This window comes from Anastrepha ludens, chromosome 3 (assembly GCF_028408465.1).
Source record: "Anastrepha ludens isolate Willacy chromosome 3, idAnaLude1.1, whole genome shotgun sequence".
NCBI classification, from domain to species: domain Eukaryota; kingdom Metazoa; phylum Arthropoda; class Insecta; order Diptera; family Tephritidae; genus Anastrepha; species Anastrepha ludens.
In genome coordinates, this window is record NC_071499.1 from 50,189,590 (window position 1) to 50,216,786 (window position 27,197).

The following is a 27,197-nucleotide window of genomic DNA, read 5'->3' on the forward strand; positions in this document are numbered from 1 at the left end:
TTAAGAAGCCTGCTGGCTTCTCTGATAAGCAGGATTCAGAAGCTGATATCGAGAATATAATGAAACAGGTTACTAGATCTGCCAGATTGCAACGCCCGTCAAGTCTCATTTTATCGAACTTTTTAAATTTTTCAACATTGTCTGTCGTGGCATGAGAGCTGCTAGTTCTGAAGGTGCAAGCGCCAATATCAACAGAGAACCTACATTTACAAGGTGGCGCAAAATTAATCATCCATTTTTAATTTGTAATAACTTTTTTACTAAATAAAACAAAAAAAGATTTTGAGTGATGGAAGGAAGTCTTTCTGGAAATCGTTGGTCTTTAAGCTCCAATGCTAGTCTGCTCACATACTACAGTTCACAATTGTCAAATACGATTGACAAAAAACGCAATTTGCAAATACAAAAAATCTTCCAACAGGGTGATTAACTTTTGTTAAGTCAGAAATGAAGTACTATGTTCTCTGTCTATATCCAATATATCACTCCTCTGCACACATGGCGTATACACAACATCAGTACACTCGCATCAACAAACCACTAGCGAGCCACTATTTAGTGTTAGTGAGTTTGCGGATTTACTGTTATAAAGTCCAATTGAATGTCTTTTTAACCAGATGTGTTTGAATTATGACGAAAAGTATATTTCCTCAATATTATGGCCTTGGTTTTTCGCTATTTCCTTCTCTTTATTGAGGCAGCACACAAAGAGCTGAAGCGACAAAATGGGAACAAAAGCACATATGGTCGTGATGAAAAAAGTATAAAATAAAAGAATATATGGTATATAAAAAGAAATATATTTCTTTTTTACCTTTGGGCTTTCGACAAAGTGTGTCAAATAACACAAGTGTGCAAGCACACAAATTCAAACAGCGAACATTGGAGTCAAGTGTAAACCCGGTACACTGGGAATTCCACCACATGCATGCTTCATAAAAAATTTGCTATATCTACAAAAAAAAAAAAACTCTACGTAGCAGCTTAATATGTACACTCATATTTAGAGCGAACTGACTTGACTAACACTGACTTATACAAGTGATGATACCAAAATGAAGTACAGAAGCGGACAGAAAAAAATGTTGAGCAGTAAATGCAGCATTAGTCATACCTAAATAAGCGTACATACATACATATGCATGCATGTGCTCGTATGTCGCGCACTAATTGCTAGCACTTAAGCAATCCTATGTTTTGTAATGCGTTTAGCAGCTTTAACTAACAAAAACGCAATGCAACGTAATAATAAAATGTTTAAAAAACTAGAAAAAAATATATATTTTATTTTTTTGAAGTAAAAAAAGGCATGCGCCGTCAAGTATCACTTTGAGACAAACCCAAAGTCTGAAAGGAGCCACGCAGCAGCTTATGTAAATGATGAGAGGAGTTTAATTTTGGAAAAATACGCTACTACGCCTTTGAGTTTGCCTGTACATATGGGAGAAAATAAACAGACAAAAAAAAAAAAACAAAATAAAAACGCAAATATAAAACAAATATATAAACATAGTTAAGTATGTACGTACATGTGTCACTAATCTTGTATTAATATTTCTTTATGGCCATTTGAATATATAATCAGCTGTTAATTGCGCGCATTTCAGAGCAAGTCAGGCGTGTGGCAGCGCTTAATAATTTATTTTGCTGATTTTTGCTTTCTTGACATTACTTGACATAATTATCTATTAAAAGCGTAAAAATTTCACATTTTTTTGCAGTTTGTTATTGTTAAGTTTTGCTGTATTACGTAGCACTTGTGGTGTACGTACTATACAAACTGGAGTGCTGTGAAATTCATGGCATCTATGTGCGATAGAGGTTTAATAATGGGCTTGTGCTTGTATTTATGCATGGAAGTATGAGTTTAAGCCGTGTAGTGCGTTGTGCCTTTTTGGACCAATTGGAAACTAGTTCATTTAGGAACAGTCATGCACTAGTTTATTTTGGACCAATATCGAAAAGTGCATTGTGTGCTCTAGAATAAATGTTATTAGCTCCAAAGAAGTTCAGAGTTTTATAGATATTTGAATTACTTGGTTACTACTAAAATGTATAATACTATGTGCTAGAAGACTAGCGCAGATTAGTTAACTTTTTGGTTATTACAAACGAAACCAATTGCTTACACACACAACTAAACTAACATTGATATAATGTAACTTAACGCTTTTTCACAATTTTATCGGTTTGATTTTCTTGTTTTTTTTTTTTTTGTTTTATACGTTGTCATTGATTGCCAGTTTTAACATTTTTTTACTACTTTTTTATACATATTAATTATAATTTTTTAAATATTTTTTGCACCTCATTATTCTACAGCTAGTAGATGGGTTGCATAGAACTAGTATACATGTATATTTCCCCATAGTTCCTAGATGAAACATAGGGCCTCAAGAAATAGTGCTTTTCTGATACCAAATATTCCACTTCTTACTACTTGGACTGCCAAAATTGAATTTGAATAGGCGCATGCAGCCCAAAGGCCATAATTTGGCTGGTGAACATTGGCTTGAATACACACACATACATATGTACATAAGTGTATGTGTTGAGGAGATCTTTTGCAGAAGACAGGATGGCGCTTGTCGAGTGCAGATGTACTTAAATTTAATTAATTACCAACATAAAAGAAACCATTGGATGTATGAGCAAGAAATATTGCAAAATTAGTGAATGAGGAAAACTTTGTCATATTTTTATGAAATCATTGAACAATTTATACATTTATTTTCTTGCCTAAATTCTGAAAAATGATTTCTCATCTACATTGCACCTCATTTGCATGTGCATTGACTCAACTTAAATATAAAAAAAATGCCAATTGCAATTAATAAATGATGCGTATTTTGCTGTTCAAATTGCCGCAATTAGTTTACGATTTATTCTGATTAATCAGCAAAGCCACTTCAAACTAAGCATAAACATTCAAGAACAAATAAGATTTTTTGTTTTATTAGATTTTTTTTTTTTGTTTATTTTTTATTATTTATGAGTCAGCGCAAAGCGCATTCATGTTTTTAGTGCTTATTTCATAATGGATGGAAGCCATTTAACAATTCATGCGAGCGCTTTGAGGAGCTTTTATTAGACAATTAATTTAGGCGATCAATTGAAAAACTATAATCCATAAATATTTGCTGTTACTTGATATGCAATCAATTATTGCATATGAAAACCAAAGTGTAACCAATAAAAACGAATAACATAGACAATTTAGAAATTATATAAAAAAAATTGGAAAAAAAAAAAAATAAAGTCTTCGTTCAGTTAGAAATTAAGATTATTAGTTACACTCAGCGCCGCACGTGCTTATTTTGCGTGAGTAACCGGATAAATGAGTATACTTCAATTGCTGCATAATCGAATCTCCAAGCATTTGAAATAGTTTACTGAAAATGCTTTAGCGATAATTAGTGAGGCTCAAGCAAAGGCTCTGAGCAAGCATAAAACGCAATGCATAAATCGATTCGTGCCTGCTACAATAAAATACATTAAATACAATAAAATTGCAATCTATTTGGGCATAAAAGGCTGTTAATTTCTTCTCTTCTTCTTAATTGGCGCGATAACCGCTTACGCGATTTTGGCCGAGTTTAACAAAGCGCGCCAGTCGTTTCTTTCTCGTGCTAACCAGCGCCAATTGGACACACCAAGTGAAGTCAAGTTCTTCTCCACCTGATCTTTCCAACGCAAAGGAGGACTTCCTCTTCCTCTGCTACCACCTGCTGGTACCGCATCGAATACTTTCACAGCCGGGGCATTTGTATCCATTCGGACGACATGACCCAGTCAGCGTAGCCGCTGGATCTTTATTCGCTGCGCTATGTCTATGTCGTCGTAAAGCTTATTGTTGCATCGCCTGATCTATCGATTGCTACTCGTCATTGCTAACGTGCGAAGGTAAAAAAAATCTGCCGCAGCATCCTTCTTTCAAACATTCCAAGCGTCGCTTCATCGGATGTTGTCATCGTCCACGCTTCTGCGCCATACGTTAGGACGCACATGATGAGAGCCTTGTAGAGTATTAGTTTTGTTCGTCGAGAGAGGACTTTACTACTCAATTGCTATTTTACTCTTCGCAATTCAAGTAAATATTACTGGAAACCACATTTTTTTTAATTTTTAATTACATAAATGAAAATTAAAAACTTACTCAATAGATAAATACATACATACATGTACATTTACCTCATTTACATGTGCATAAAAGCACGATATGCCGTAATCAAATTAAACAAAAAACCTAAAAAAATTAAAAAAAAATAAATAAAGCCCAATAGCAAAAAAATAGCAAATTACAACGGCGAATTATGACGAAAAACGCTAGTCAGTTTGCCGGTGGTTTCCGTTCGTCGGCCGACCTCACTAGCACATGTTGTGGCGATGCTGCTGCTGCTGCACTTTTCTGCCACAGTTGTACATACATACAAACATACATATGCATAATTTACGATTAATCGCATTGAAGCCGATGAGGGTTAGGGCCCACGCGACCCCAATGGCAGCCTAGCAACTGATGCGGCAGCCGTCTGAGAGGAAAACCATTGCGAAACTACAGAAATTGTTGTCAAAGCAGAGGTACGAGGGAGGTACGTTGATTAAGTGGAGAGGCATGACGTACAAATACACTTACGTATGCACGAGTATGTGTACATACACCACTATTTGTGTACATTAGTCAACTGCTGTTTGCTATGCTTTTTCTACTTGTACAGTATAGATTGCAAATATTGTGATAACCCACTGGCTGGATTTTCCAAACGCAAACACGAGAAGCGCTACCGGCCGGCCGGCAAAAGCACAACCACATCCACAGCTCACAACTATGTGTGCGCGTACGTGTGTGGCAAGTTTGTGGGCACCCTGCAGGAGCTGAAGAAGTTTCAAGTAATTTGTTATAAACTGAATTCAACTGAATGGAAGTTGAAGTAACTAGTTACGAACTGTAGTCATATAAACTAGTAACAAAGTAGATTCCTTTTTGAGCACCTAATTTTCAACTATTTTTAAAGATGTTCAGCAACGCATCGCTGACTACGACAGCGACACATAAGAAGTCAAAAGAAAGTCCAATTCCCATAAACAATAATCAATGGATATGTACCTACGCGTTTAATTATCTTTCTACATACCAAATCGTTGCTCTGCAGGGTGGTTGAAGTCATCATTTATGTACAATACATGCAACTATTTGTGTAGCTATAAATACGCATTTATTGCTGTTTTAATTTGTATTACTTGAACGCTTTCTGCATGGGCGATCGTGTGCGGCAATAAATAGGAAAATTGCAGGAAATCTCTGCTTAAAGCCCATGCAACAAATGTACACAAGCATGCAAAGTATGTTGAATAGAGCAAAGTAAAGTCAAAGCAAATTGATCTGCTTGAGTGCGTGCGTACGGCGACCGGATGAACAGATTTTGTGCTACATCCTACATATATTTGCATCTAACCCCCTTTAGATATTTACGTACATACATATGTATATACTCGTATGTATATGTGGTCATAGGACGTTAGAAAAAATAACTATTTATAAATGCAGGTAGATAATGAGCGCTTAGCTGCTTTGTTTTTGTTTTTTTTGTTAATCAAAATCTGATATTCAATAGCTACAATTTTTCCAAATTCAATTTTCTTTTGTAATTTTTATGTTTAGAAAACTGCTTTTTTCACTCAAATAACTTTTTCAATTTTTATGCTATGACAAAAACAAACAGCAAGATTTTTCTTCAACAAAAAAAGAAAAACAAGAAAAAAATTGAACTGCTCTTTTTATTAATTTTTTTTTTTTTTGAACTGCTTATTTTTAATTTTTTTGTTTTTATGCGAAAATTTCCATCACAGCAACTCATTTACAAAACTTGTGAAAAGATTTATGTACCCAAAATATCATAAGTGGTTAAATGAATATATTTTGTTGTTGCGCTAGTTTTTCAGACGCCTACTACGTTGCTCAGTTTATTTCTTTATGTTTAATTTAAAAACACAGACAATCAATTAACAGTGTGCCGATTAACGATTGCAGCCGGTAGGGGTGAAAATGTCTTGAATAAACCGAAAAACTCACAAGAATTCAGAAACAAAAATTTCCACACAAATGTGTGTGTTTACGTATGTATGCGTTTTTGATGAGCAAGTGCTTACGAATTTCTAATGGAAATATTTTTCAACTTTTTTTCCATAAAAAATTATAAAATTTTTTTTATAAAATTTCATAAGATTATGTGAGAATATGAAGGGCATCAAAGAAATAAAAAATTTATTTATAACATGACAACAAATACTACGCACACATTTATATATTCATATATTACGCAATATATTAATATATACACACATACATACTTTTTCAGGCTGGCATAAACATTTTCATCTCACACTGCAATGAGTTCGAGTTGTCGCAATGCAATGCTTGAAGGAGTGTCAAACTCGATTAATAGCTGAGAGTCGATAACATCCATTTTGGTAGCCAAAAAAAGAAAGTCGAAACTACAAAAGCTAATTACAAATGTCTATCAGATTTGAATGTATCGGGTGTTTTTGTTTTAAGGTGCATGAGGACTATAGTTTGACAGCTGCAAATAGCAAACTGGCATTTCTCTTCAGTAAGCTGTGGCAAGTCATCATATGAAACGTTTAACGCCCGAAAAACGCTTCCAAATTGTACAAATTTGCTTTGATTATAAAAAAACAAACTCTGTTTGCGTAGTTCATTGAGCGAAGTAGGTTGAAGAAGACGCCGAAATGTCGCTTCGTTGTCATTCTCAACTTTTTCGCCTTTATCTTTCGAGTACGTGGATCTTAGCTTAGGGGCCTATAAAATACAGCTCGTGCAACAATTAAAGCCAAATGGCCATCGTTGCGTAGCATTTTTACTGATTGGACTCATTTAGATTTATTGGAAAAATAGTCGAAAATTAGAGCATGAAATTATTTACCAGATTAAAATAAAATTATGAAATCAAAAAAATATGAATTATTTTCAGTTCTCAAATTCTTAAAAAACACCCAATATATGTTTATGTTGACTAATCAATCAACTAAACACTTACAAAACAAAAGAGTCTCAAAAATTCAACTTATCCAGTTTGAGCTGTACTTGCTGGTACGCTGTGCACGTGTTTGCATGCAAACTACCTTTTAATTGCTTTTATGGTTGCCATGTACTTATGTTTATCTATCAGTTTGCCCATTTATAATTTTATTGCTTAATTATGTTAATAAAATGTGTGCATAGCCTTAGCCAAGACAAGGAAGTAACTGCTGCCGCTTCAAACTTCACACTCATTTCTTCAAACGCTCCATGCGAATTCATTTCATCTTTACTACTTAAGCCTGATTTCATTTTTCTACTCTCAACTTGTTTTATTTATTAATTGAATTGTTGCTCATAATTAAAATGTAGTTTTGACTCGCTTCGGTGGTGTTACTTGTCAGTTGTCCAACCCCTTTTTTCTAGTGTTTTATAATTTTTTTTTAATCGTTTCACTTTTTATGGTTCGCAATGAATTTCTAAGTGAGATTTTAGAGCGAGTTCAGCGTACGTTGAAAACTTGCGTGGAAGCAAATAAGTGGGCATCATCAACTGGAGTAGCTTGTTTGAGGTGAGCTTAATTGATTTGAAATTGATTAAATTGAGTTATAATCAGCTTGAAATGTATACTAAGTTTTTAAACAAGAAAATTGTATGTGCATAGATTTGGATCAAATCTGTTTTTGGAAGCTACCACGCAGATTCGATTTTAATGGTATTTAAAAAATTTCTTAGCAATTCAAAATACTAAATTTGTATTTATAAAATATGAAATTTTAAAATGGCTGGCATTCGGCTGCGCCAAGTGTTTGAGTCAACTAGTAAAGTTGTATGTATCGACTGTCAGTTGATGCAATTCATAAGCAGGTAGCGTGATAAATAAATTTTTTTGTTATACTTTTTTTTATACAAAAATTAATCACCAAAATTGTTTTTGACTAACTTAGTGAATAAAAAATATATTTATAATTTTTATGAAAAAAAAATTAATAATTAAAAAAAATTATAATTTTTTCTTAAAAAAGCTAATAATTAAACAAGAATTAAAAAAAATTCTTAAAAAAAATTAGTAATTAAAAAAAAACAAAAAAATGTTTAAGAGATATTTAAATCGTTGAGTGAAACATTTATAATTTAAAAAAAATTAAATTAATATAAAAAAATTAAATCAAATAAAAAAAATTAAATTAAAACAAAAAATTATTTATTTAAAAAAAAATTTAAGAAAAAAATTAATTATAAAAAAAATTAAAAATTCTTAAAAAAAAAATTTTAATAAAAAAAAACAAATAAAAATTGCAAGAGATATTTAAATCGTTAAGAGAAACATTTATAATTAATAATTAAAAAAAAACTCATAATTAAAAAAAATTATAATTTTTTCTTAAAAACGCTAATAATTAAACAAGAATTAAAAAAATTCTTAAAAAAAATTAGTAATTAAAAAAAAACTAATAATTAAAAAAATTATACTTTTTTCTTAAAAAAAAATTATAACAATTCTTAAAAATAATTAGTAATTAAAAAAACAAAAAAAATTTTAAGAGATATTTAAATTGTTAAGTGAAACATTTATAATTAATAATTAAAAAAAATTACATTAAAACAAAAAATTAATAATTAAAAAAAGTGTTAAGAAAAAAAATTTAATAAAAACATTAATAATTAAAAAAAAAGTTTAAAACTCTTAAAAAAAGGTTGTGTTATTAAAAAAACAAATAAAAATTGTAAGAGATATTTAAATCGTTAAGTGAAACATTTATAGTTAATAATTAAAAAAAAAATTAAATAAAAATAAATGTATTAAAAAATCAAATTAAATTAAAACAAAAATTTAATAATTAAAAAAAAAAATTTAAGAAAAAAACTAATAACTAAATAAAAAAAAAAAAAATAGTAATTAAAAAAACAAAAAAAAATTTAAGAGATATTTAAATCGTTAAGTGAAACATTTGTATATATTTATAAAAAATGTTTTTTTGCAAAAAAAATCATTCTAAAAAAAACGATTAAGTTCAAAAAAAGGTAAGTGAAGAATATGTGGAATACAATACAGTTTAAAAAAATAAATAAATAATTTTTCTAAAAAAAGTTTTCATTTCGTTTGCTTGAAGAACATCATAATTCAATAAGTCACATATTTGATAAAAATGGCTTCAAAGTTCTCAGTTTACGCTGCCTCCCTAAATGCAGGTAACGACACATTTTCCGCTAATGGATATTTCACCAAGCATAAAAGAGGAGCTGCTGGTGATTTTTGCATACTTAAATATATACAACAAAATGTCATTGACGTTGTTGCAGCAAGTATGTAAATAGTAATATATATATATTTTTTTTTTCTTCTCGTTTTGAGACTATAAAGTAAAAAACAAAAAATGCTTAGCACTTCACGCCCAATCCGTATAGCACTACTCGTAGCTTACCTATAAAGTTAGCCAGCTTTGAAACACGCCTAACAAAATTACCTTACTGAGTTCAATGTTTCCGAAATACTTTTTAACTACTTTGTTGCAGACACTTAAACACTTTTTTGCTGCTCTCAATACGAGAATTTGGAATTTCATATGCTTATACGTTATCTGCATTTCGTGCATAACTTAATTAGAAAATAATCTATGCCTTAACATTTGCACATGCATACATATGCAGAAATACATACATACATGCATGAAATTTTAAATGCTTCAAACCGGAATGGGTGGGTTGTCCGCCGGTTTTGCGCATCATTTGGCAGTCATTTATGAAGCCACGCTTGTCTATTCGCATTAAACCTATTCAAACCGATGTCTAATTGCATGCTGGGCGTGAATCTGTGTATGCTTTTTATTTTATTGTTGTTTGTTTTTGTTTTTTCTTCTTTTGGTAAAAAGATTTTTATTTTCTGGTCTCCAAAGTTGCTGAAAATTTCATGACGTTTGTATGAAAACAATGTATTTTTGGTTTTTTAGTTGTTGGTTGTTTTGGTTGTTGGAGGCATGGAAATTCTAGGAAAAGTAATGCTTGAACGAGTGTCTGACTTATATTGCGTGCTGTGCATAAATAGTTCGCTTTGGCTCAATTTGTATATTCTGAGTAAAAGGTAAAAAATGCTAGCAGTTTTTGTTGGATATCAAAGAGCCTGCATTTAAATTATCTTTTTTACTCTAATTTGCTTATGTGCTCTGCTGGACTAATTCTTAATTTAAGGAAGCTGTCACTTTTTTCACTTTAATCTATTTGCAGTTTAGTTCACTCTTATGCCAATACTCTAGCATACCTATGTATATTGCAAGGTGGCGCAAAATTAATCAACCGATTTTTTTCGATTTCTTATTAAATAAAAAAATGGTTTTGAGTGATGAAAATCTTTATTTTGAACTCTAGGTGCTCAAAAATGATTCACTAAGACGCCATTTGCAACAATTATAAATTTTCCGATTGGGTGATTAATTTTGTGCCGCTTCCATATCAACTAGCTGAGTCATAGTGCTAACTTCAACTTGCACTTTTGCATGACGTTGATATTTTTGTTTTTATTTTTAATTTTATTTTTATCTTTTGCCTCGTCGCATATTTTCCCAAGTGGCAAAAAACGTTTATCACCCAGTATACCAACTAATATCATATAATAGTCACATTAGTCAGTGGTGACTAATACGTGTTTTTATATTTCTTGTTGGCCGCGCAAAAGCTAGTCAATTTAGTTAAGAATTGTAAAAAACAAAATACATGAACGCAGATTTTGTTAACCAAAAGAGGTGATTTAAGTTCCTGACTCATTGCGTCAAGTCACTGCGATGAATCTATTACTTTTTTTTTTAATTGATGTTCTATTGTCTTATCGAAATTAATAATTGGTTAAATTTTTTCATATAAAATATTTTTCGAACAAAAAATTTTTTAAAAATTTTTTGTTTTTTTTTCATATTTTGAATTAAATTTTTTGATATCTGTATATTTTTGGTAAATGATAGGAAGATTTTATCAACAAAAAACTTTTAAGTTAATTTTTTTTTTTTTTTTCGTATTTTAAATTAATTTTTTTGTACAATTACAAAATTTGCAAATCAATTTTGATATACACATACATATATACATACATATATGCCAATATTCTACTGAATGACCTCCAAATTACATGCATATTAATTCTTTAGATTAGAAATATTTTTGTTTTAATAATTTCTACCTATCGCAATACGATTTTCTATGCTCATTTGCAAATATTATTTATGTATATGCAAATATTATGACTATTTTCAGTCAATCATTACGCCAATTCGTCAGGCCACTTTTGGTATTTGTTTACTAGGAAATTGTTTATACATTTTTTTTTTTGTTTTGCGGTATCATTTTCGTTTGTCATTTTACGCTGCAATTTTAAAAATAATATTTGCTAGCAATGCCTTGAAACGTTTTTACGAGTTTTTTTGTATTTTCAAAATATTTTTGTGATAAGAATTTTACGATGACCAGAGTGAGTAAACAGCTGCAAATTTAGTTATTTTACGATTTCTTCATACGAATTATATTACGAAGCCTTGATTGATTTCTTGGTTTTTTGACATTTCAAGGAAAATTTTTGTTTTGTTTTATGACGGGCTTAGTTTTTTATATTTAATAAATTTTGTCTTGTCTTTAGAAGCGTAAAAACTCAGCGCTTTTTTTATTTCTTTTAAGGCTGAAACTTTGCTTTTATTGCTACTAAATCTTTCCATTTCCTAATTTGCTTCTTTGCTTGCTTTGGTGCCCACTGCGATTTCACTGAAAAAACTTGTTGTAATTGCGATCTGATATTTCATCATTGTGTCGTCTTTGTCTTTGTGTGCAATTGTCCCATTTAATTTTCAAAACATTATCTATATATACATATATATATACGTACATGAACACTCATAGAGAATTTTTAGCATGTGATAAGTAAAGTGTGACACAAATAGTTTATTTTATTTAAATTTTGTTTCCATCTGGATTTTGATAGTCAATATTGACGTGCAGTTAAATGTGTTCATTTCTTATTTGAACAATTTTTAGCTGTGAATGTCAGCTATTACGCAAAAACTGGCAATTACGTCAAATCTGAAGTGATAGGAAATTAGGTGAAATGAAATGGAAATGAAGAGACTGGAATGAAATTGAAGGGAAGGAAATAGAATTGAAGGGACTGGAATGAAATTGAAGGTACTAAAATGCGATTGAAGGGACTGAAATGGAATTGAAGGGTCTGAAATGGAATTGAAGAGAATGAAATGGAATTAAAGGGGCTGGAATGAAATTGAAGGGACTGAAATGGAATTGAAGAGAATGAAATGAAATTGAAGGGACTGAAATACCATTGAAGGGACTGAAAAATGCCATTGAAGGGACTGAAATGCAATTGAAAGGACTGAAATGGAGTTGAAGGGACTGAAATGGAATTGAAGGGGCTGAAATGGAATTGACGGGACTGGAATGAAATTGAAGGGACTGAAATGGAATTGAAGATAATCAAATGGAATTGAAGGGGCTGAAATGGAATTGAAGTGACTGAAATGGAATTGAAGGGACTGAAATGGAATTGAAGGGCATTTCAGTTTTTACAAAAGCTAATCAGATAAACTTTTACACTTCATTGATTTTAGTCCGAAAATACTTGAGCAAACCTATAATAATTCTTCAAGAATTTTTGAAGTGAAACTTTTTAGGCGTCAATGGACGAGCGAGAATGGAAAGTAAAATTTCAAGGCCATGGAACGTTTTGGGCTTTTTCGTTCCGCGAAAGGGGAAAAAAGATATAACGTAGAGAAAAAGGAGAGAGAGAGCTGTACCTCATATATATATATATATCTTAGAAACACTTTAGCCTTTTTTTCCTGAGTTTTTCCTTGCGGTTGCTAATTTATCCGTATTTTGTAAATTTTGTCTATTTGTATTCTCTGCAAATGTTGTGAATTTATTTAGATATATATTCTTTCTCTCTCTCTCTCACTCTCATTCTCTCTCGGGTCTCTCCCTCTTTCTTTGTCTGCTTTGAAAGTTTCACTTCTGTTATGTGTACTAAGCTACACGCACTTTTTTTCCTCTTGACGTAGTGTTGCTGCTTTTGTTTGGGAATGCCATGTAAACTTTAATGCTAGGCGCCCGAAAAAACAACGCTCAACATACTTAATAAAGCTTGCTTATACTACATATTGTGGCATATACTCGTTCATATGTACATATGTACATATATGGAATATCGCATGACTCAATAGTCAATAAGACCCTCCCCCATTTTTCCCCAGATTTTAAAGTGTAACACCGAAATGTAGCGATTATTCTTCATTGCATTGGTTGCCCGATCCTTCAATAACCCTGCAGAATTCTATACTCTAAAATAACACCTTCCATCTTTCTCACTCACACTAGCCCCACTATTGACTCTCACTTTCCCACTCGAACTCATTTCTATGTACTCTATCACTCGTCAAATTATCCAAACCAATTAGAAATAATGTGAAAAAAATATTTGTAGACTCACCTTCGGCGCGTGAAGACATATACTGTCGATTGTAGGTATATACCCTTTGATGAGCGAAATAATCATCGGCTGCAAAATCGGTTGTACGTTTCTGTGTGGACGCACCATTATTGTCTGGCCGTTTACTGTTAAAACGAGCCTTCCTAGGTTTCGCATTGTATTGTGGTTGTGGCTGCTGCTGCTGCTGCTGCTGTGCCGGTACTCGGCGTTGGTTATTCGGATTATTACGAGCCCTCGACGAATCCGACACGTTGCCTTTATAATGGCACTGCATGCCGTTATTGAGGTGTTGGTGTGGCTGATAATATCTATGGGTCGGTGGGTGGACGCCATAAACAGGTACATGTTGCGCATTGGGTACTGCAAAAGTGAAAACGAAAAAGAGAGAGAAATAAATTAGGAAAACTGTGTTTAAGAGTTAACAAGAACAAATTATGCAGTCTTAACTAGAAAACTAGAAGTAAAAGCGCAAAAAAGTAGCACAACTTTTTTTTGTAAGTTTTTTTGTTGTTGCTGTTGTGAAACTTTTTAAAAAGCAAACATTGTTTGCATAAACATTTTTACTACGCGTATTGTTCTTTGCGCCGTATCGCGCCATTGTCTGTTGATTCTATTGGTGAGCTTTAGAATTCGGCGAATAATAACAAAATATGCAAAGTAGCATAAAACTAGACCGGTAAAAACACAAAAAAAAAAACAAAAGAAATAACAACAAAAATAAATTGATGTTATTATTGTTGAACAAGAATGCTAATAATGCATAGCTAACGGTTTGTGTTACGGTATCAAATAGTTGGCTGGCGGCAAAACAAGTTTGCATTGTATTCAGGTTAATAACAGCAGACTGCTGGAAAACTCTTGTTTCAAATAAAAAATGCTTTTTATATGCCTTATTTACATGCCCATACATACATACATACATATATACACATATATTATGCATGTAGTAGTATGTAAATATATATTACACCTAGAAGGATTGTTTTTTTTGAACTCAACCAATTTTTTCCAAAATAAGCTACTATTTCAGTGAACTAATAACTAACAACTAAGCACTATTTGCAAAATTTTATTCTCATAATTTAGTTTATTAACCAATTATCCATTTTATAGGGAATGGTTTCATATTTTGAAGCTAGCTTTTTATAGCCCTTCATACTGGCTGGCCAAAATATGATTTTCCACAAAAGAATTCATACCATAATTACAATTATTTGTATGAACTGAAAAAGTTGCCAACTTGATTAGAAAATCACGAAAGTTAGTGAAAATCTTTTTAAGGGGACAGATACCTGCACAAATTCGAAATTTTTTTTTTTAATATAATCCTTTAAAAATATGTCAACAAATTTTTAGAACGTAAATTTAAGTATTTCTTATATTATAGATCGTCAACCGTGACGACTCTATTCTTTGCGTTCGAGCGCTGGGAGAGGCATAGCTACGTTGTATTAAAATTTTAGACGCGTTTTTCTCAAAACTATATTTTTTCGAATTGGCGTACACGAAAACTCGAAAAGTTATTGACCGATCTCCATGAAATTTTGCACACATCTTTTTTATGATATAACATTCTGTGTGAATTTACAATTTCGAAAATTTTTCAAAAAAATAATTTTTTCGTAGCAAAAATAGTAGGAAAAATTCGCCCCAAAATTCATTTTTTGTTGTTTTTTTGAAGCATCTTATTCCGCGATTTTTTTCCCATTTTTGTTTAATTCATATAGAAATTATGACATTAATAAACCAAAAAATATTTATTTTTTTGTATTCAGGTCATTTTACGTGATTTTAGTTGATTTTACTTGATTGTATTTGATTTTATTTTATTGAATTTTCTTTGATTTTATTTTATTTTGTTTGAATTTATTTGATTTTATTTGATTTTACTTGATTTTGTTTGATTTTAATTGATTTTACGTGGATTTATTTGATTTTATTTGATTTTAGCTGATTTTGTTTGGCCTTATTTGATTTTATTTTACTTTTTTTTATTTTGTTTGATTTTCTCTGATTTTATTTGATTCTGCTTGATTTTTTTTGATTTTACTTGATTTTATTTGATTTAATTTGATTTTAGTTGATTTTACTTGATTTTATTTGATTTTATTGGATTTTACTTGATTTTATTTTTTTATTTTTTTATTTCATTTGATTTTCTATGATTTTGCTTGATTTTATTTGATTTTACTTGGTTTAGTTTGATTTTATTTGATTTTACGTGGATTTATTTGATTTTAGTTGATTCTATTTGATTTTATTGGATTTTACTTGATTTAATTTTTTTATTTTTTTATTTCAATTGATTTACTTTGATTTTGTTTGATTTTATTTGATTTTATTAGATTTTATTTGATTTTGCTTGATTTAATTTGATTTTATGGGATTTTACTTGATTTTATTTGATTTTAGTTGATTTTATTTGGTTTTATTTGAATTTTTTGATTTTATTTCAGTTTTTTTTATTTTACTTGATTTTATTAGATTTTATTTGTTTTTGCTTTCTTTAATTTTATTTTATTTGAATTTTTTGATTTTATTTCATTTCTTTCTTTATTTTATTTGATTTTATTTTTATTTTGACTGACGCCGATGCTACATTGCCCGTCGATTGAGAGGCCTCGCTGCGACCATCCTGGAAGAATTGAGTGCGCATCCGACATTTTAAATGATTAAAATAAAAAAAGAAATTTTTATATAATTTTAATGTATAAATAAACTGCATGCCAATTTTGAAAATAATGTATTGACTTCTGGATTTTAAATAATTTTAAAGCAAATCAGGGATAATATCGTCCCCTTAGTATAACAATAGCCTATGTGCTCATAGGCTATTATTTTTTTATTGAATTTTTGGATTCTCCACCGTCGATTTTATATGTGGTCAAAATTTTGTCAAATTCTAGTTCCACAAAGTGGGTCAAAACGTCAGTCAAAAAATAATAAATATTTACAGACATAGCGAGATTTGAGTGAGAGCTACTTTCGACAAAAAGTTTGAAATTAATTTTCTCAAAACATCAAAAAATGTATAGGCTATTTTATTACTAAGGGGACGATATGGCCGTTTACAGGTATCTATCCCCTTAAGTTATTTTCCAATATATCAATTTAGTCAAAAAAAAAAAAAAAAACAGATCCGCATACATAAATACTTTAATATTTCAGAAAATATTTAATTAATTTAATTATATAAATTTATTATTATTATTATTATTATCATTATCATAGGGGTATATACAATAAGCCCCTACTTAATTAGCATACTGGCTGCTAGAACATATAAATTTAATTAAATTTATTTACATTAATTTTATATATAAATTTATTTGGGAACTCTACCTGCACCGTTATGCTACTAAGTGCCTTCATGCAAAAAATTTTAATTATTGAAACTTGATAAATTGTTGGTCACTTTTATAGGAAAATAGACTTCGCTAAAAAACTCAACCACTTTTTAATAGGCGAGCCAACACTTTAAATGCTTTAGAATTGCGATATTTCTACTGGCGGTCATACATTTTTTATATTTAAATACAAATATTTTATTCCACGCTTAATCTAAATACAAAACCGAAAGCCAAAGCTGTCTAAATATTATTTACGAGATAAAATTGTTTATGTAATTTAATAAATTCCATAATACATACATACATACATGCATACACATTTACATATTTATATATATAAACATATATATATATACATATACATATACACATATATATACATACACATATAAAAACCAGTTGATTTAATTTTATTTATATTTATATTTAATCTCCAGCTATTTCTCTTCGCTTCACTTAATTTAATTTTAATTTAATTATTCACACATTCATATGATATTTACACTACACATTCCTTTAGCGTTTTTTGCTGCTGCTATTTGCGCTATTGCAGTTATTAGATTCGTCTACAATCAAAAGCTGGCGCTAAGAATTTTTTTATTTAACTACATTGAAATTCCCATTTTTTTTTTTTGCTATCTTTTGCTATTTTTTTAATTTCTAACGTTTAACTTTTTTTTTTATTTTTATATAAGTAAGCAAAAAACTGATTCATTATTCAAAATTGTTACTTTTCGGGCTACTTTGATTTATAAAGAAATGCCATTTAATAATAAATTAGTAATTAAATATGCAATTAATTTACATGTATCGGAATTTGTGGGCAATAGTGCGAATTCGAAAAAAACATAGGATCTTAAGAGATAATTCGTAACATGAATTTAATTTTAGAGAAATTCTACACCTAAAAACTATTGTAATTCACTGCACTATGAATGATTTCTTTCTGAAATATGAGCTTTTGGTGCATTAGACTACTCCATATCTACAATTCTACAAATCTCATCTCATACTAGGAGGTCAGTTTATAGTACTATATCGTCCCCTTAGTATAACAATAGCCTATGTGCTCATAGGCTACTATTTTTTTTATTGAATTTTTGGATTCTCCATCGTCGATTTTATATGTGGTCAAAATTTTTTCAAATTCTAGTTCCACAAAGTGGGTCAAAACGTCAGTCAAAAAATAATAAATATTTACAGACATAACGAGATTTGAGTGAAAGCTACTTTCAACAAAAAGTTTGAAATTCATTTTCTCAAAACATCAGAAAATTTATAGGCTATTTTAATACTAAGGGGACGACATATATGTAAGGAATATCGCCAAAATATCTTCTCAACTACGTCAATTCTACTTCTCTAAATTTGATTTTAAGTTCCATAAAATTAAACATTTTGATAATTAATGCATTTTTTCCTTGTAGTGCAACAATGATTTATTAGAAAAATAGAATTTTGAAATTAGGTCACATATAAAACAAGCTATGAAGAAAATACGTCCTTAATAAATAAGAGTCATAATTGCTACAAATTTTTCTTATTTTAATGGAGACTGACTCCATCTAATATACACCTTTTATATGAACTTCTCACTTTTCTTCTCTGCAACCAATTCTCACTCTCCCTAAGCTAAACAGTCACCCACGCATACTTTTCACTCAATCTACTGCAATCTTCTTCCTGTTACTGAGGTGTATGTGTAATTGTGTATGTACTTGTAAAGTGTAATCTCGCTTAAGCGAACACCTAATTGACAGACAAATTTGTCCGTCTATGATTTGTGGTATATTCTGAATACTGTATATAGGAATATACCACAAATCATAGGCGGACAAATGTCCGCTTATGGAAGGTGCCCACTTAAGAGAGTTGGCCGTTAGGTGAGAGTCCACTGTGTATGTGAATATTTCATGTACACTGATATTTGATCAATTCATGCGTTGCCAACTATAGAACAGATTCTACTGAAATAAAAGTATGCCTACGAGTACCCTTAACTTTCTACATGCATTACCCACATATATGAGAGAGAGAGAGAGAGGCAACAGCTTATCTGCCCCTCCCAAATTACAACAAGTCAAAGCGTTAGTCTACATTAATTTCCAAATAACATAAATTTTAATCGATAAGTTTTTCAGTGCGTACGCTAGGCGCCCAGAAATAGGCAGATGACTAAAGTTGCATAGTAGTCGCAAATGTATTGAGACAAAAAACAAAAAAATAATAAAATAATGACACACGCACTCATGTCATGCCTTCCTTCCTTGCCTTATCGGCTTCTGTGATAAGATAAATAATTAAGCGGTGTCATGTTTCTTTTTACCCCTATTATTTCCTCCCTAAGCACACCAACAATAAACCACCGCGTTGACCATGACGTATGTGTGTGTATTTTGCCAATATTTGCTGGAATCCTCATAAACCATAGTAGGAGCCTACTGCTCATTTATAACTACACTTTTATGCAAATATATACGCTATATATTTTTAGAGTTGTACTAGATAAAAAAAAAATACGTTTTGGAAAAATAAAACCAAAACATGTTTACTTGAAGTGCATGTCGAATATTCACTTACGGAAGTTACATATCTCAAATTAAATATAGGAAAAAGCACGTAGCAAAATCGAACGACGTCGAAAAGTTAATCATTCATACAGCATATACAGTGAGTTAAAAAAGTTTTGATTTGATTTTTATTTCTTTAGCAATTTTCGCTATTAATTAATGTTAGAAGCGAGGATAATATGTGCATAGAGGTGTTTGTGGTATAGTAGTTGTTTAGGTATTTTTTAAAGTGTCATACCTATAACAGTATATATATATTATCAAGGAATAAAAAAACACAAAAACAAAAAAAATCATTTGTTTTACTTTTTTTCGAAAATCAAAAAAGAATTCATGAAATTTGTATCAGTTTTACCAAATGTTAAAATCTTTTAATTGCTTTTTTTTTAATTCCGGAATTCAATGAGCTCTAAAACCGCATGTAAGAAAAAACTTTTAAAATTCTGAGTAAAAAAATCCACAAGCTATAAATTTAATGCACTTTTTAATGCTGTCTAAAGTTTGAAGCTGGAATACATATGGTTGTTGTATGAACTATTTATTTTGTTATATAAAACTAACTCAAAAATTTGCCATGAAAAATGTTGTGAAGCAAAACACACAGCGCCAAAACTTTCTTCACTAACTGTATGAAGACTACGCAATTTGTATGCGATATGATTTTGTTTTGTTGATTACCTTGCTTTTGTCGATTTCCCGACAACGCTGGCATACTAAGCGCATAATATTGATTTTAAGATTATCCCAAATAGCGCGGGTGCACTCGTACAAGGGTGAGCCGTGTAAGATTTTTGATTCAAGTGGAATACAGCAAATAATTTCTATTGAGAAAGAAATTATTGAAAACGAAACTTCTTTGCAGATGCACAATGTTTCTTTCTACACGTACATTTTTTTACAATTTAACAAAAAATGTATAAGCGGTAAACTTTTTACTTCAAAAATTAATTGTATTTACGCGTCCATCCATAAGGCGATTTTCGTTTATTTATATGCAAAAAAAGTATGTACATAACAACGTCAGTAAAATTCTTATAATTAGAAAAAACTAACGCGCATCTCTTAGCAACTTTTAACTTGCATTTTTTCTAAAAATTCTTGTATTCTAATTAAAAACCGAGAAATTGTGATGTAAAGTTTGTGGAATTTTGTGAAATTTTTCTTTTCATTAAATTGGAAAATTGAACTTATATGCTTTTTGTTAGACAATGAGCTATACTTCTATAAAACAAAAAAATATAATAAGAAAGCAGCCAAAAAAAGTATTCAAAACTAATCAAAATCTTGATGTGCTTATGGCGTTTGCCGTCTGCACCGTAATTCTGCCGCAATTTATTCAATTCAATTCCGTGCACTGCGCAATGAATTTTCGTTTTATTGAGAGCCTTATCAATTGCGCACCTAAATTGTAAATACAACCAAGCATATGACTTTTGTATTTAGATTACGACAAAAGTATAAAAAAATTCTTCCATACATACATACCTACATATGTAAGTATATAAGCCGAAGCCAAAAAGTTACAGTTTTGCACTGGAATTATGAAACTTACTATATTTTAAGACGTACTGGAAATTATTGCCAAAAAATATTGAGAGCTGGACTGATTTGAAGATTCTTTCAAAATTCGAATTTTTCCCAAATGAAGCTAGTTTTTAAAACTAATTTTCAAATAAATCAACATAACTAATAGAGTTTGTTAAATGGCGTTTTTAGAAGTAGAATTTTTAGAAATATATTCCAAAAAATCACTGCAGCTAATAGATGTTTAAACATTTTATTAGTGGTATTAAAATAATGACATTTTTTGGAAGTTGAATTTTTCAACATTTTTATGCAGATTTTCTAATCTTAAAATCTTCCATCATCTGAGACGTTTCTTAGAGAAAATGTTTTTAAAAACTAGTTTTATTTATACATAATTACTTGATTTTTAGAAAATTCTATTTTTTTCTAAATGAAATTAGTAAATTAAAGGAAATTAGTTTTTAAAAAATTTTTGTTCAAGTTATAGATGAGTTAGTTTAAAACGTTTGCATAAAAATGTTAAAAATTTTATTAACAAATCCGAGGTAATGACATTTTTGGTAGAATTTTTAAACATTTGTATGCAGATTTTTTAATTTTAAACTCTACTGTCATAAGAAAAAATGTTTTTAAAAACTTATTTTATTAATAAATACTCGATGTTTGGAAAACTCGAATTTTTTGTAAAAGAAGTTAAAGTTTAAAAATAATTTTCAAAAAAAATCTACTTCGCTAATAGATGAGTTTGTTTAAAATATTTAAAATTTTATTGATAGTACCAAAATAATTGCGTTTTTGGAACTAGATTTTTCCAACATTTTTATGCAGATTTTCTAATCTTTAAATCTCCCATCATCTGAGGCGTTTCTTAGAGAAAATGTTTTTAAAAACTAGTTTTATTTAAATATAAATACTTGGTTTTTTTCTAAATGAAATTAGTTTTTAAAAATTTTTTGTATAAAAAATCACTTCAAGTTATAGATGAGTTTGTTTAAAATGTTTGTATAAAAATGTTAAAAATTTTATTAACAAATTCGAAGTATATACTGACTTTTTTGGTTGAATTTTTTAAACATTTTTCTGCAGATTTTTTAATTTTAAACTCTTCTGTGATAGGAAAAATGTTTTCAAAAGCTAATTTGATTAATAAATACTGGATGTTTGGAAAACTCGAATTTTTTGTAAAAGATATTAAAGTTTAAAACTAATTTTCAAAAAAAATCAACTCACCTAGATGAGTTTGCTTAAAATGTTTAAAATTTGTATTGTTAGTACCAAAATAGTGGCATTTTTGGAAGTCGAATTTTTCAAAATTTTTATGCAGATTTTCTAATCTTAAAATCTACCATTATCTGAGGCGTTTCTTAGGTAAAATGTTTTGAAAAACTAATTTCATTAATAAATACTCGAATTTTTTGTAAAATAAATCAATTTTCAAAAAAAAAAAAAATCAACTCAAAATGTTAAAAAATTTTATTGACAGTATCAAAATAATGGTCGAATAAATAAAAGTCGAATTTTTAAACATTTTTATGTAGATTTTTTAATTTTAAACTCTTCTATCATCAGAGACAATTCTGAGGGAAACTTTTTTAAAAACTCATTTAATTAATTAATAATTGAGCACTCATTAAATTATATTTCATTTTTAAGTATTTCAATGCGTAGTTCACTTGTTTTCTTGTTAATAAAAATTAAATAGTATTACTTCATTTACTCACCAACAATTCCATAAGTAGCAACACAAGGAGCGAAATATTGAAAATACATTTTTGTGTTTTTTTTTTTTTTTGTTTTTGGTCACAATTTCAACTTTCAGAAAACTGTTTAAAATCTTTTAACTTTTCAAAACGTGAATGTAGATCACAATTTAAAACTATTTCAAAACTTTAAGAGACGAATGTGAATCTGAGTTCAAAATTGAAGAATTTTTTTCAAAATTTTAAGGCGCGTTTTAAAATCAGCTTATACTTCTCGGAGTACAAATGTAGAATGAAGTTTTATCCCGCGTATGCCCTTTTATATAGGTACTATTAATTCCAGGTAGAAGCGCGAGATTTAGAATAATTGCTGTTTTTATTCGCAAGGTTATTCCTTGCTAGCCGCGCTTCGTGCGACGTTTACCTATGCTCCTCAAACAAAAGAGTTGCACTTACTGAAGTGATTAAAAAAGGTCAAATGCCATAAGAAATGACAAAAGAATGTTTTGAATGGGAAAGTGTTTTTGCTTGTAACAGCAGACGAGCGAACAGAAGTTTAGTCTTAACATATAAAAAGTGGGCGTGGACTTGTTACGATCTCAATATTTTTTATGTCGGACCAAAGAACGTGGCGAGCAACAACAAGTGCATTCAAACTGGAGCGAGTTTTAATGAACAGTAATCAAGATGCACACATGTGCCCGAAAAAGGGCGTGGCACAGCCAATATTTTTTCAAAATTTTATGTTCGTCGTGTATATATTTTCATTATTCAGGTTTCTCGCTTTTTGCAAATTACCGTTATATGGCAGGTGGGCGTCATTATTGATGGATTTCGACTACCTTCAATACCAAACTATCCGGGGCGAAGAGTGATATGTGTCTCAAATTTCGTTGTAATATATTATATTAAAATTTGCTGGACTTATCGTGCATACGGACAGACGGACGGACAGGCGTGGCTATATCTACCCGCCTCATTACACTGAATATTTTTATATAAATATATCTACACCTGTCACCTTTAACATGTTTCGTAAAATTAGAACACCCTTTCGCACAAGTGCGTGCGCGTATAATAACAACCGCCAACCAAAACCACTTTTTCTTTCAAGGTTGAAATTCGAGGAAAATCTGGGAAAACCTGTCAGACATATCTTTTGTTTTTTTGTATAACCTTGTTGATAACTAAAACAGGTAACCCACGTAAGGTAACCCATAGCAAGGGCGAATTTTACTTTCACTTTTGTCATTCCATTTAGTAGGAATTGCATAACCATTAAAATTGAACGCGAAGGAGAAATATCCTTTATACTTCAAATGAACCCACTTGAAATGAACACAAAAATGAAGTAATTAATATTTTTTTGTATATTATTTCTTTGTTTTCGTTTTTGTATTCTAGAATCGTTTCTCATGTAGCGACGGCGAATTTACTGCCGCTTTTGTCATTTAAAGTGCATTCAAAGTGATCGCGAGAGTGCGATAGTGAGTGCGAGTGAGATAGCATGAATGCAGTGATACGCTTTTTACAGGATGACGGCCACGCTACAGACGTTTAGGAGTGAATTCACATATCACGCCACTGACACGGCAAGCGCACGGCACAGGCAAGTAAAATTTAAAGCGCTTGGAAATACTTGAAAACGATCGGCCTCACGTTGCCAAACCCGTTAAAACCTACCTGGTTTCATATTAAGACATCAAAAATGGCTTGATCCGTGGATAGCCTCAAGAGATAAACAGTTTTGCCGCGACGGTATAAGAGATCTACCAGAAAGATGGGAAAAAGTAGTAACCAGCGATGGGTAATACTCTCAATGATTCACTTGTAACCATTTTTTCAGAATAAAGTTGTATTTTTATCAAAAAACAGCGAGAACCTAATACTTAAGAGGCTTAGCTCTTGCATGCTTACAGCTTTGAAAGGCTGGAATCTATCCCTGAGCTGGAACTCGAGCGACTCCTAAAATTCGCGAACAGTACGCGCATCTTGAGTGATGCATATTTTCGCTAAATATGACTCTGATCTGGTATCGCTATGGACTATAATGGTCTCTTCGTGGCTTCGGCCAGCCAGTATAGCCTAACCCAACCTAGCTCTTGCATACTCAGAGGCGACCGCTATTAGAGAATTACTTTCCCTATAATTTGATGTGTGACGTACGTCCATCCTGGGTTTCAAGCCTGGTCACTATTGACTTGTTTGAAATGGAGAGGGATACATATGTACATACATAATTAGATAGAAATACAACCACATGACTCATATGATGTGAGCATACATACATACATATGTATGCAGTATTACTGTTACTTTTTCGTTGTCCGGTGTGTCCAAAATAAGAAAGCCTACACATGTGCATATGTATGTACATCCCACTGCACATGAGCCTCCTCGCATACATACATACATGCAAATTCATTTATGCATAACTGCCACCATAAATATTCATTAAAACTTCGCCAGCGGACTTGTTTATGCAAATTTCGACATTTATTTGCAATTACAAACTATTCCGATAGACAATGAGAAACTATTTGCATTGGAAATTTTCAATTATCGTTCACTTGCAATACTACGCAATTATGTGAGTGCATATGTATGTATGTATGTATGTATTGCGATGCAATAGGAACTAGCATTTTAGAAGTTTACTATGCAATTTACGTGATTTATGAATGCCTGCAGCAGACAAAACTGAACGGATGTGGAGCTGGTGGCATTTTTCAGATATGGAGTATTTCTAGAAAAAAAACAAGTAACAGAAAAAACAAAGGGTTGAGAATTCATATATGTATATGCACGTACATATGCATATATTTTTATGCATATATGTATGTATGTACGTATATTAGAAATGGAGGTAGTGCACTAAATTTTAATTAATATAAATATTTCAACAGAAAGCAGAACGGGAAACATAAACTACGAAAAAACTGCAATACACATAAATACGTACAAATGTACTTATTTAAGATTATTGTTCAAACTTTTTGGTCCTTGGTCCTTGTTTTTTTTTTTTTTGTTTTTGGCTTCATAATTTTTTGTAAAATCTAAAGAATATCTTTTCAATGCTCTAAGGTGAATAGAAAGTCTAAAAAGTTTCTATAAAGTCAGTGAAGTGATGAGCGGCTGTACATTCCAGGCGTAAATTAAAGGAGCCACGTTTGAGCAGATGTAGCGCCGCTATTTTTTTTTTATTACAAATAAATTTTGTATATTCATTTAAGCATGAATATAAATACATATGTAATTTATTTTAATACAATATAATAAGTACTCTCAGTTTTTCAAAAAATTATAGAAAAACTCGTTGTCTGGAGGAGATGCCCCCGTTAAAGGTGCCCAATACAAGCTGGCTTTGCCTGGAAACAGAGTGGCAGCGAAACCGAAGACGAAGCAGTAGCTCAAAGCCGTAGTCAAAAACAATTATAAGTGCCCTTTGTAGTTGGAGTGGTAGTAATGCACTTGGCATCGGGCGGAATGCTACTTGTGACATTATTCATGTGGACGCATTTGAGCAGGTAGGCGTGTGATAACGCGAAAACAACAAAGAATTGAAAGTATTGGAAAAACAGACTAACGACACGGGAAAATCCCAAAGAAATGCTTGGTATTTACAAATAATGAGGTAATTAGTGCAGCTGCTACCTGCCCCAAATATGCTAATATACAAATGGAGAAAGGTTTAAATTTCTGTTGCCTGTCTGTGCATTCATGTTTTATCTTGCACATTTCTACTATTAAAAGAAAAATATTTTATACAAGATTTTCTAACAGCTTCTGGTTAACAAAGGACTCTAAAATGTGTTATGCATTATTGAATTTGTTAACATCTGTTTCCTGTTTCCCTATGCGGGTGCATAGCTCTGGGTAGAAGACGGTTGAAACTGCTCGGTCTCGCTTTTCTGGACAACATTGCGGATGTTGCGAGATTCAAAATAGCTAGTACAGCCATCCTTTTTAAAGGCCACACAATGGCTTACAGAAGATCAAGTAGAGTAAGGATGGGATAGTTCCGTCGAAGGGCAGCCACTTCACGTAATCTAACCTAACAGGGACTATAAGATAAAAAAAAGTTGAAAGAAATTCCAAGCTTGGCTTATCAAAAAAGTTTGGACGATTTGGAGAAACATTGGAGTGTGTGTACAAGGTGGCGCAAAATTAATCACCCATTTTTTCTGAATAAGGGCAGCCACTTCACCTAACCTAACCTAACTTAACAGGGACTATAAGATAACAAAAATTTAAAGGAATTCCAAGCTCGGCCTATCAAAAATAAAACAATGATTTTGAGTCATGGAAATCTATGTATATTGTGACTATTATGCATTCAATTGTTGGTCTCTTTGTATACTGCAGCTGTTTGGGTCACAATTGTGAAATATGGCAGATGTTCGACGAAATTTACAAAAATTATAAATCTTACGATAGGGTGATTAATTTTGCGCCACCTCATATTTCATCAAAAATGTTGCATGTATGGTTGTAGGTTTGTTCTTATGCAACATACTTTGAAGATCACTG

The 27,197-nt window shown here is 30.9% G+C and overlaps 1 protein-coding gene across 3 annotated transcripts in view; it reads right to left on the minus strand.

The window, feature by feature from the left end:
* The window catches only part of LOC128857915 (putative exonuclease GOR), a 90,332-nt gene that overhangs the window by 24,807 nt on the left and 38,328 nt on the right, over window positions 1–27,197 (minus strand). For 2 of the 3 annotated variants that reach the window (XM_054093756.1, XM_054093755.1), the window contains one exon: window positions 13,521–13,880. In XM_054093756.1, the coding sequence (XP_053949731.1) occupies window positions 13,521–13,880 (360 nt within the window). Of the gene's footprint in view, window positions 1–13,520; window positions 13,881–22,688; window positions 22,975–27,197 lie in introns of those variants that run through there. The other variant, XM_054093757.1, reaches the window with a different exon arrangement.